Consider the following 11,630-nt stretch of genomic DNA (forward strand, 5'->3'; position numbering starts at 1 on the left):
ACGGCGGAGCTAAAAACAAAACTTGGTCAACTTTTTCGATCACAAAACCAAAAAATTAGATAAAGCTTGACAATTTTACTCCATTCTCAAATAACTTTTGATTAGGCGGAGTTAAAGCAAAGCTTGGTCAGCTTTTTTGACAATTTTGATTAGGCGGAGTTAAACCAAAAAATTAGATAAAGCTTGATCACAAATCTAAAAAATAGGTAAACCTAGGCAGTACTTTACACAAATCAATCTGTTATGGCAAACTAAGTATTTAAACAATATTAACGACCACAATTGGTTGAGTCAGTAAGAGTATCCATGTGTGGCACCCCCACACCGATGTTCGAATCCTGCTGACACTGATTGAAAATAAATCTCAATCTATTCTTGGTGGCTAGGGGAGGACAAACAGTTTTGACATAATCTCTTGGCACAGATTAGTGTCTAAGCCTAAAAAACCTTTAAGAATACCGTGTGATTTTGATAAAAAAAAAATATTTAAACGATATTAGCAAAAAAGAAGAGAGAAAAAGACACAGGTTTGGGCTTAATGGCCCATCTACTACGGCTCTTCCAGAACCAAACGCAGTCGTTTGGAGCAAATATTCGCGGTTCAGTCTTCTCTCTTTGCCTCTCCCTTGAACTCAGAAAAGACTGAAACTCAGCAGCAGCTATGGCCGCCTTAACCAAATCAAACCTCCCTCTCCGCCGCTTTCTCTCTCCTCTCTCTCAACGAATTCTCAATCCCTCTTCTCTCTCTTCAGCTCCAGAGCCTCATCTCCAAGACGACGACGACACTTCCCAAACTGCCCCCAACTTAGCCACCGACGAAACCCTAATCGCCGACACATTCCACTCCCTAATCAAAGACCACCACCGCAACAACCCTAACGCTGACCCCAACCCTACTCCTCCAAACCCTACCTACACAATCCCTTCTCTCTCCTCCGACTTCTCCCAACTCTCCGCCGCCGCCTCCATTTCTCCGGCCGTCGTCCGCCGCGTCATCGAGAAATGCGGCGGCGTCCGCCACGGCATCCCCGTCCTCCAGGCCCTCGCCTTCTTCAACTGGGCCACGTCACGCGACGGCTTCGAGCACAGTCCGGGGCCGTACAACGAGATGGTCGACCTCGCCGGAAAGGTGAGGCAGTTCGATTTGGCTTGGCACGTGATCGACTTGATGAAAGCTCGGAATGTTGAAATTACGGTGGAGACATTCTCGATTCTTGTGCGCCGGTACGTGAGGGCCGGATTGGCTGCGGAGGCGGTGCACGCGTTTAACCGTATGGAGGAGTATGGCGTCAATCCTGATAGGATTGCTTTCTCGGTTGTGATTGGGATTCTCTGTAAGAAGAGAAGGGCAAGTGAAGCGCAGGCGTTTTTCGATAGCTTGAAGCATAAATTCGAGGCTGATGTGATTCTGTACACTAGCTTGGTTAATGGATGGTGTAGAGCTGGGAATATATCAGAGGCAGAGAGGGTGTTTAGGGAGATGAAGGCGGCGGGGATTGAGCCGAATGTATATAGTTACAGCATTGTGATAGATGCCTTGTGTAGGTGTGGACAGATTACTCGCGCTCATGATGTTTTCGCGGAGATGATTGATGCAGGTTGCAATCCCAACTCGATCACTTTTAACAATCTAATGAGAGTTCATGTGAAGGCTGGACGAACCGAAAAGGTGTTGCAGGTTTATAATCAGATGAAGAGGTTGGGATGCAATGCGGATTTGATTACTTACAATTTTCTTATAGAGTGTCATTGTAAGGATGAGAATGTTGAAGAGGCTGTTAAGGTGCTGAATTTGATGGTGAAGAAAGGCTGCAGCCCTAATGCATCGACTTTCAATCCCATATTTCGGTGCATTGCAAAGCTGAAGGATGTGAATGGTGCTCACAGGATGTACACTAAGATGAAGGATTTGGATTGCAAGGCGAACACAGTGACCTACAATGTGTTAATGCAGATGTTTGCGGAGTCAAAGTCGACTGATATGGTGCTCAAGCTGAAGAAGGAGATGGATGAGAATGAAGTGGAGCCTAATGTGAATACGTATAAGGTCTTAATCTCTATGTATTGTGCAATGGGGCATTGGAACAACGCTTACAGGTTCTGTAGGGAGATGATTGAGGAGAAATGCTTAAAACCAAGTATGCCGGTTTATGAGATGGTTCTGAAGCAGTTGAGGAATGCAGGACAGTTGAAGAAGCATGAGGAATTGGTGGAAAAAATGGTTGACAGGGGCTTCGTTACTCGCCCATTAGCAGTTTAGAATGAACCAGTGGCTGCTTTGCTTTTGTATTAGTAATGAAACATTCTTCCTGTTTTTATGAATTTCAGGTGTAGGTTTTATTTTTGTTATGCTAGTACGCTTGGACACCAATTTTGATGTTCTTTTTCAAACCACTGTAACATATCTGAGATTCCTGTAAACGTTCATAGCAGATATAACTTTTTAATATCTGAGCTTAGAATGGCAATCACTGATCTTTAGAATGTTGATAATACCCTATCCATCTCCATGAAATGTTCTTTGTTAAAGCATATAGCCATATACAGGACTATGTAGAAAGACCATTTCTATTCATTGAATCATTCCCAATACAGAAGCCTTGGTTAAATTGGCTACAGCCAGCAATGTATTTGAAATACCATTTATTAACAAATTGACGCGACTTAGATAGTCTCACTTTGGTACAGTATGGGTCACTATCTCCATGGTTAATCATGATGAAAATTTCAAAGAGGAACAAGTTCTTGGACCTCCCTAAGATTTAGACAATAGTCAATGTGTGACTACAAAATGGGATATTAAGCATTCAGAAATTCAACAACTTACAGAATACAAATACAAAGCTCTTCTTCCTTACTCAGGATGGCCTTGCATGTCAAGCATCTCATCCAGACGTTTTAACCTCTCTAATCCTTCGCTAAGCAAATAACGAATCTTCTGCCTGTCATTGCAGTCTCGGCTATTCTCCATTTCTTGTCTAATCGTCGTTCTTAGTTCACCTGTAAACATCAACCGCCGTTCAGGCAACGCATTCAAAATTTACAAAAGAGCATAACCTTCCTGAGAACTATCAACACAATGACATATGATATGATTTTTCCCACCTCTCAACAGGCATTATAAGCGCATAATAGGTGTATGTGTATGAAAAAGTTGAACATCGGCATTATAGAACGAATACGAACAATGCCTTTGAAATCGTTACTACAATCATATTGAACAAACAGATTGCTTTAGGCAAGGATTTTGACCTCTAGCCTCAAGAGGGGCTCTTCGAGTAACCCTCAGTGCTTGTCTATACAGCTTCAAGACTCGAGCGCGGAGAAGGAAGTCCTGCAAATCAAGGGGAAGAGCCATAATCGACTCTCTTCCTCAAAAACACACATTTACCATGTCAGACTTACACACTGATCCCCAACAGAGCCAAATAACCTCTTCCTCATCTCCAAATGTAATATGCATACAGCAAACAATTCGTAACTTGATACAAGACAAAACACTCAGTTGGCTGATTGTTACTTTTGGAAATGAAATTCAGATCGTGGAAGTCGAAAACTCCGAAACATCGCAGTAATCGATTTCATCAAATTAAAGCTCTACACCTACACCTACGGTTTCTTCATAGTTCGTATAAACGCAAACACAAATGGAAAATTGGATTATTATTGACTTGAACTTAAAGAAAATTAAAACTAAAAGATCTGCGTACCTGGAGGCAAAAAGACGAGGGGTTTTACCGGTAGCTGGAGCTTAGTGGTGAGAGGAATGTCAGTTCAGTTCGGATTTTCGGATCCAACCGAGTTTTTTTTTTTATGAAGGATCCAACCGAGTTGGTGGCTGGCTTTTAGTAGATTAAGATATTTATGGGCCTTAGTCTAGAGCCCAAAAGATATATATGTTTATGGGCCGTGTACTCTGAGGCCGTGTTTGTTTTCCAGAATCTAGGCATTGGGAAAGGAACGTGTTTCCTTTCCTGCGTTTGGGACTGCCAGGGAAGGGAAATTGGTTCTCAAACCCAAAGGAAAGGAAAAGGAGGAGGAAATTGGTTCCTCCCCCCCCTCAGGATTCACTTTCCCAATAGAAAGGAAAATGATTCATTTCCTTTCCACAAACCAAACAGAGCCTGAATGAAATCACTTGCAAAGTCCCACAGTAGCTCAAACTTTACCATCCCTTTGAAGGCCTACAACGAGATCAAGAATCATTTAAGCTTCCGGAGGACATGAACAAACAAGAAAACAACTGAACCTAGAAAATCAGTGTTTTTTTTATCCCAAAACGCAAAACTGTCCTTCTAAAGTCGTGATCCTTAACTAAAAATGTTAATTGGAACATAAACAAACGGGGATGACACAACCCTTTTCTTTCAAGGACAAACAACAAAACAACTAAAACTTTGACAAATCAGTGATCTCGCTGTGTTATATTCTAAAGCCGTAGTCTTTGATTTATAGGGTGATAGAGAAACATTTGTAATATTCTTTTTAAGCCTGCGCGCTTTACTAGTCTTCATCAGGTTTGGATTCTGTTCATTGTGCTTTATTTTGTTACAGATTTTTCTTGCCGATGTGAATTCGTATGGTAGAAGTGATAGAATATATATTAGAGTTAACCTCGCATAATCTGCATGGATAGATGTGTGTGCATACAAAAATTCTGCAGCTAGATCCATGACGTCGGGTACAGCGTTAGAACAGTGTGCTTGTGTTAGTTTCAAACTTTCAATCAAGCAAAATATCCTAGTTAATTATATGAGTTTCATACATAAAATGTAAAACGCATGCTTATATAGAAATAATGGAACTAATAAAGCTTCGGCGCGGCAGATGAATTACGATGATGGGATCGGATGAGCAAGAAAAGACAAAGACATCAGCATTATTAGAACGCTGGAGGTCGTTGCCCGGCTCGCATCTTATATTTAAGATTTGTAGGCAGAGGAAGCTTCATAGTTCCCATTGTACGTACTTGTTGTTCGTCATATAGATAATATCCAATTGGGAACGATTTGAACCAAAGTCCAACATAGAGTTCACAGTCTCATACCGACCATCCCACATGTGGTTAATAACTTCTACATTAACAGTTATCTGCTGACTTAGTTTGCTTCCCAGTTGCTAAAGTCTAAACCGTGTGCCCTTGCATCAATTATTTAATTCAAATGGTCTATTTTATCATATACACTTCTTTTTTTTCTTTTTCTTTTTTTGTTCGTGAATTACAACGTGTGAAATCATTTTAAACTATTAAATCTCTCTAGTCTTTTTTACTGTCTTACTAACGACGCTATCTAGCTAGCTCGTAAGTATACTTGTGTACGTATGGTAATATATCAACGTCATAGATGTCATGCGATGTGGATGCCATACGCATTTGACCTTATCAATGGAAAGTCAAACTAGTGCTACCTAAAACTCCATGAATCATTAATTTGCTAGTTCCTATAATATGAACAGAACGAATTACGATTACATCCGCTTCTCACCAAATTTTATTAATATGCTCTTCAATTTTCAACATGGTGGAGCCTGGGGAGACCACTTCAAGCTTTCAAACCCTAGCTGGTTACTGCAAACCTATATCTTAACTTGATTTTCCAATCGGATGCAAGAGGTACACAGATAAATGACCTTTTCAACCAAACAAATTAACATGCAAGGATTGGTCATCGATCGTAATTATACCTGTAGGGAAAAGTATTAATGTCAAAAATTATGATCGACAAGTCAATTAAAGGATGCATTACTGGGACGGGCGCCGGGTAGCCTATGTTTTACTACTTTGTAGTTTGTAACTGTAGTTAATGTACTGTATACTTTTCTTCTACAATATTGATTGACCACATGCACTTCTCTAATGGCTAAACATGAGAGGAAAACTTCATTTAAAAATGCACAGTCAGTGTCTGAACACTCTGAGGACTGTCAAAATGATACCTGACTTTCAAACATATCAATGTGATACCTGGACTTTGATATGTAGTACCTACGTCAACTTTCCGTCACGGCTCCGTCAATTTTGATCACATGTGACGCACGTGAGGCTGAAAATGAGGGCAAAAAAGACTTTTCACTCCATCAAACATTAAAGTGAATAAATTCAAAATTGAAAATAAAAACTGAATAAATTATTATATTGAAAATAAAAGTTGAATATATTTTTTTTCTTGTTCTATTAATCAAGATCGCAATCAAATACATTCTAAAAAAAAAAATCTCAATCCAATAAGTATCTGAACCTAGGAATTTCATGTTCATCTTCTTAAACCCAGCAAAAAAAAAAAATCAAAAGAATTCCCAGCAATTGTTCATGTTCTTGAACTTATTCATGTTCATCTTCTTAAGCTGGATAGACCCATTTTGGAAGAGAAGTGAACCCTTGATCCACAGTTGAGTATTCCAATCCACAAACTTTCTCACATTCGCCGTCTCCGTCAGTATCAACACAAACACAGCCATACCTATTCTCAGGCTTGTCCAGTTCATGGTTGACCAAAATTTGGATGAGAAGGAGCATTATACATGGCAAAATTGGGACTGAAACATGCCGAACATTCTGTTTCATATTCCTTTTCTGCATAAAAGAACATACAGAATTACATAACTCGAATCTTAACATTGGGTGATTAAACCAATACATAATCATTGTATCACTATAATTTAGCAACTGAAATGGACCCAGAAAAGTAATAGCTTGACAAAAAAAGCAACCAAAGAATCGATCTTTATGTACCAAAATGAAAGAAAAGCACAAAAACAAGCAAACCCAGAAATCTTGAGGCTCTTTCATTTCATAAAAAACCAAATTTGAATCCAAACAAGAATCTTAACATTGGGTGATTAAACCAATACATAATCTTTGTATCACTATAATTTAGCAACTGAAATGGATCCAGAAAAGTAACAGCTTGACAAAAAAAGCAACCAAAGAATCGATCTTTATGTACCAAAATGAAAGAAAAGCACAAAAACAAGCAAACCCAGAAATCTTGAGGCTCTTTCATTTCATTAAAAAACCAAATTTGAATCCAAACAAGAATCTTAACATTGGGTGATTAAACCAATACATAATTTTTGTATCACTATAATTTAGCAAATGAAATGGACCCAGAAAAGTAATAGCTTGACAAAAAAAGCAACCAAAGAATCGATCTTTATGTACCAAAATGAAAGAAAAGCACAAAAAAGCAAACCCAGAAATCTTGAGGCTCTTTCATTTCATAAAAAACCAAATTTGAACCCAAACAAGAATCTTAACATTGGGTTATTAAACCAATACATAATCTTTGTATCACTATAATTTAGCAAATGAAATGGACCCAGAAAAGTAACAGCTTGACAAAAAAAAGCAACCAAAGAATCGATCTTTATGTACCAAAATGAAAGAAAAGCACAAAAACAAGCAAACCCATAAATCTTGAGGCTCTTTCATTTCATAAAAAAACCAAATTTGAACCCAAACAAGAAGAGAGAGAGAGACCTGGAAAGTTAAGTTCTTTCTGAGCAGCGCATTTGCTCGAGTATAGAAGCTGGCACGGCCATTCCTCATCCTCCATTCATGTTCATCTTCTTAAGCTGGACGACGATTTCGAGGCCTCTCCTCCCTCCGCCGCTGGTACGCCTCCATCCTCCGCTTCCTCCCTCCTTCCCCTCACCCCACCAAGAGCGTCCTGCAAGTTCTTGAATTGAACACGCACAATTGTGATCTCCCAGAAAGTGCTAGTCACCGGAGGGTTGGGCGGCACCATAGGAGCGTTGGTGGCATCATTGGAGGGTTAGGCGGCAGCATTCAAGGCTCGGGAGGTGGAGGTGCTGTAGGTTGGTATGGATTTGGATTCATCGCTAGTTGGCTACCAAAGTAGACTAATAAAGAACCCTAAGGCCCTAGCGGCAGAGACGGCGGTTAATCAGAAGTAGGTGAGGTTTTGGGTAAGAGACGCATGTAGAATTTAGAGGCTGAGTGAGTGTGAAGATCTCTGAGCAAATAGAGGTTCACCGGTACTGTTCGCAATTCGCAGAGCGGCTTCTAATTCTCGGAGGCTAGTGAACATAAACGAAGCCCCGCGAAGAACAATTGTGTGTAGCTGATGATGAATGAGAGAGAAAATTTTCTTTTTTAATTATTTCTTTATTTCTTTCTGTTAATTATAAAATTCATTTTTAAGAATTAATTATTTTATTCATTTAAATTAATTATTTTTTCATAAAAAAGTAATTTGAGGGCATATTAGTCATTTACTTCTCTTTTTGGGCCTCACACGTGGTCAACTTGACGAAAAGTTGACGTAGGTACTACGTTGACAAAAAATTATAAGTCCAGGTATCATTTTGACTGTTCTCAGAGTGTTCAGACACTGACTGTGCATTTTTCCCTAAAAAAAATAGTCTGGACATTTATTTGTACCAGAAAAGTTAGAAACTGATTGGTTTTGACCAGTATCGGACCAAAGCAAAGTAGATTAAAATCTATGAATGTAAAATTTTATGGACGAGGTTTTACTATTCACACAAGAATCTTTAAAGAGCAACTCCAACAGCTTTTCTATAATTTATGTATTATAGGAAGCAAATGTCAAAGTTTTAGCCTTTCTTTCTTCTCCAACTCCAACAGATTTTCTACAGCAATCTCTAAAATCTTCATAATTCTTCTTTAAAATTTTAGAGATTGCTGTAAATTTAGGGAATTCGGTTTTCTCTTTCCTCACTATCCCTAAAATAAGGATAGTTATAAGGAATCTATTGGAGCAAAAGAAGCTCATTTTTTCCTAAAATAGAGAAAAATCAAAATATGGGAAAGCTATTGGAGTTGCTCTTGAAGCCATGAAATGGAAATATAAGATTCACCTAACCTCCTCAATTTCTTTTTCCCATTTATCCAACAATTCCTATACGTCCAAGGAACTCTTGATCTTCACCCAACAATAAAACCAAATTAAATCTTTTAGAAGCCAAATTTTTACCTACTATATATCTGAATATCTCATGACTCATCCTCTGATCCTCTAATGACTCTGTCAACTCATCATTATCTTTCAAAAGCTACGTGTAATGCTTAATGATTGAACCGATTTTAGGGTTTAACAAGTCATAAATGGACAAAACAGCAACAAAGTCAATTCTTATACACATGCTAGCATTAGTTTAATTCAAATATAGCATCTTTGATTAAAGCGCTCAGTGTGCAGGTACCCAAAATAAAAGGGCAAAAAAATTACGTGCAAGATAAATCCGGAAACCTATAGGAAACGCAAGCTGTATTATTTAACTCAATCCTAAACAAATAAGGTTAAGCTAGGTCACACCACCTAGTTTGACCAGCCCTTCTTTCCTTTTCTTGACGCTGTCAGATCATACCTTATAAGACAGACCCTTATATATACTGGTACAGGTTATATAAGCCATTCAGCAAATTTGTATACTCAACTTTAGAAGACGATTCATATTTCAATGGAACTTCAAAAACAAGGAAAATCCAGAAGCAAGATATTGAAATTCCTACCCAAAGCTGCCTCTGCGGTTTACTTTCATGGCGCTGCTTACAGCCCTAAACACAAAGCTCATGGCGGCCGGGGAGCGTTCTCCGGCCCGCTTATTCCGGACGAAGCTCGGAGAAAGCCGAGGAACGTCGGAAGCAGTAGCTTCGGGAGCTTAGATGAAGTCGAACCCACATCGCCAAAAGTTTCGTGCATGGGACAGATTAAGCACAAGAAACAACAACACCAGCAAATCAAGAAGACAAAACGCGCCGGTTTACCTCCTAGAGATGAATCAAAGCCAGCTTCGTGGTCTCCCCGGGAGATAAAGAAGCACTCGTTTGCGTTTCGGAGGATGTTTAGTAGTGTGAATCCGAGTCGAAAATCCGATGCCGACAGCGATGAGCATAAGAACAAGGCGGCGGGGCTTCCGGATAGAGCGCCGTCGTTGAGCCAGATGCGGCGGTTTGCGAGCGGAAGAGGGCAGGCTTTTGCCAACTTCGATTGGCAAGCGCCGCAGGCCAGGGTGGCACCACGTCACGATGACGATAACAACCGGAATTATCATTCGGATGAAGATAGAGAATATGGTGATCACGAAGATCACGAGCGTGAGTATACCGGAATCGCTTTCTCGGCGCCGTTGACGGTCGGTGGGTCGCCGGGAGGTAACATGGAGTTGCAGCCAAGGAAAGAGATCAATCTATGGAAGAGAAGAACCATGGCTCCGCCTAGTCCTCTACAATTGAAGCCCATGGTTAAAGCAAATTGATACATCATCAATTTCTTGATTCAATTTTTCTTTTTAGGTACAGGATTCTTCATATGGACTTGGGTTTTCCTTTTGGTTTCAAATTCTTTAGGTGATCAGGATTTGGATTAAGCAACTGTAATTGGTGCGCAGCTTGATGGGTTATATATCTTCATACAAGACACAATGTAATTAAAGAGATTCACTTAGGGTTCTTCATGATTCACTGAATTATTGCTTTCTTCTTTATTTTAACTTATAGGTTGAATTTGTTTTCGAATTAAGTGAGAATGCAGATCCAAAAGAATATTGTCACAGCCGACAAATAAGTAGTAGCACTCTGTTTTGCCTTTTGTTTTCTAGCTAAAGCTAGGTAACTATTACAGGAAGTTGACCATTATAATCGAAGGAAATTAACCTATACGTATGTATATATTTAAAGTAGATTTCCAGTTTCCAGTCACACCAGAAAGCATTTGACCAAAAAAAAAAGTCACACCAGAAAGCCAGCTGTCATAATTCTGAATAAATGTAGTTGTGAGATTTGATTAATTGGCGGTTGCCCTGTCAATTCCAAATTATTGCAAGATTAATTCGAGATAAGAAATGATCTGTCAAGTAGATGTATGCCGGTATGAGCACTAATATAACAACAACGACACGACAAAATATCTTTGCTCATGAGATTTCAATACCGTAGGAAGTGTTGTTTTCTATTGGTACATTGATTTTAGGAATTGGGATTGTATTTCAAAAAATCAAAACCGTAAAAATAATCTTCATTTTTTCTCACTAAAAATATACTTTTTCAATAGATCTTTATTGGTCGGTCGAACAATCCTGCGTGTTAACCAACATCATGAAATATTTAAACGTCCGCAAGTTGGTTGAATTGGTCCACAGAATCCCCTCAGATTTTATGTAAGAACAGAATGATTATTTTCGTATCATTTGCGTAAGACAGTCTCGGTCCTAATTTCCCTAAGAAAATGTTGCTTAAAGAAAGAGTTGCTCTAACACTGGTTATAGGCTTGCAACAAACCACCGCCAGAACAATTCGAGATGGGCAAAAGTTGCGGGCTGATGTTACTACAATTCCTTTGAAGTTCATGAATGTTATTAATTTATAATTCTACTAAGTAGTGCAAATACACTGTTGTATGTTTCTAATACCACTTCTTGGAATGGAACCTTTATATATGCTGATTATGCCTTTTATTTAGTTAAGAACATTTACTCACATTTCCAATGTAACCACAATTTGACCTGGATTAATTACATAAAAAATCTCGTTGACTAGAAGTGTAAAGATGGGGGCTGGCAGTTGCAGCCTAAAATTTCAACAAAGAGCTATATTGAAGGGTAAGCAAAGCCATAAACAAAATAAAATTCCTGTTAAACAATTT

General features: G+C 39.0%; 3 protein-coding genes across 4 annotated transcripts; 2 read left to right on the forward strand and 1 right to left on the reverse strand.

Moving 5' to 3' along the window:
* The first annotated feature begins 561 nt into the window (after window positions 1-561).
* LOC133739319 (pentatricopeptide repeat-containing protein At1g20300, mitochondrial) lies at window positions 562-2,471 on the forward strand. The gene has a single exon (XM_062167067.1). It carries the CDS (start codon window positions 662-664, stop codon window positions 2,258-2,260), a length of 1,599 nt encoding a protein of 532 aa, XP_062023051.1. The 5' UTR covers window positions 562-661; the 3' UTR covers window positions 2,261-2,471.
* A 129-nt stretch (window positions 2,472-2,600) lies between these two features.
* LOC133739321 (uncharacterized) lies at window positions 2,601-3,831 on the reverse strand. 2 transcript variants are annotated; one of them, XM_062167068.1, is made up of 3 exons: window positions 3,711-3,831; window positions 3,253-3,368; window positions 2,601-3,000 (listed from the first exon to the last, which is right to left on the reverse strand). In XM_062167068.1, the coding sequence occupies exons 2-3, from the start codon at window positions 3,356-3,358 to the stop codon at window positions 2,855-2,857; spliced, it is 252 nt and encodes an 83-aa protein (XP_062023052.1). In that variant the 5' UTR covers window positions 3,359-3,368; window positions 3,711-3,831; the 3' UTR covers window positions 2,601-2,854. The 2 variants fall into 2 exon arrangements, with proteins under 2 accessions (XP_062023052.1, XP_062023053.1); XM_062167069.1 differs by having other exon boundaries at window positions 3,253-3,372; window positions 3,711-3,827.
* A 5,549-nt stretch (window positions 3,832-9,380) lies between these two features.
* LOC133738594 (uncharacterized protein At1g76070) lies at window positions 9,381-10,455 on the forward strand. Its single transcript, XM_062166167.1, has one exon. The coding sequence runs from the start codon at window positions 9,448-9,450 to the stop codon at window positions 10,243-10,245; it is 798 nt and encodes a 265-aa protein (XP_062022151.1). The 5' UTR covers window positions 9,381-9,447; the 3' UTR covers window positions 10,246-10,455.
* Window positions 10,456-11,630: the final 1,175 nt, after the last annotated feature.

This window comes from Rosa rugosa, chromosome 3 (genome assembly GCF_958449725.1).
Source record: "Rosa rugosa chromosome 3, drRosRugo1.1, whole genome shotgun sequence".
NCBI lineage: Eukaryota > Viridiplantae > Streptophyta > Magnoliopsida > Rosales > Rosaceae > Rosa > Rosa rugosa.

Excerpts from the sequence above, each read along its gene's own strand:
- LOC133739319 (XM_062167067.1), top strand. The coding sequence starts at position 662 with ATGGCCGCCTTAACCAAATCAAACCTCCCTCTCCGCCGCTTTCTCTCT.
- LOC133739321 (XM_062167068.1), bottom strand. The coding sequence starts at position 3,358 with ATGGCTCTTCCCCTTGATTTGCAGGACTTCCTTCTCCGCGCTCGAGTC. Across the intron at positions 3,001-3,252 it reads AGCCCCTCTTGAGGCTAGAG|GTGAACTAAGAACGACGATT; the intron begins GTCAAAATCCTT and ends TGATGTTTACAG.
- LOC133738594 (XM_062166167.1), top strand. The coding sequence starts at position 9,448 with ATGGAACTTCAAAAACAAGGAAAATCCAGAAGCAAGATATTGAAATTC.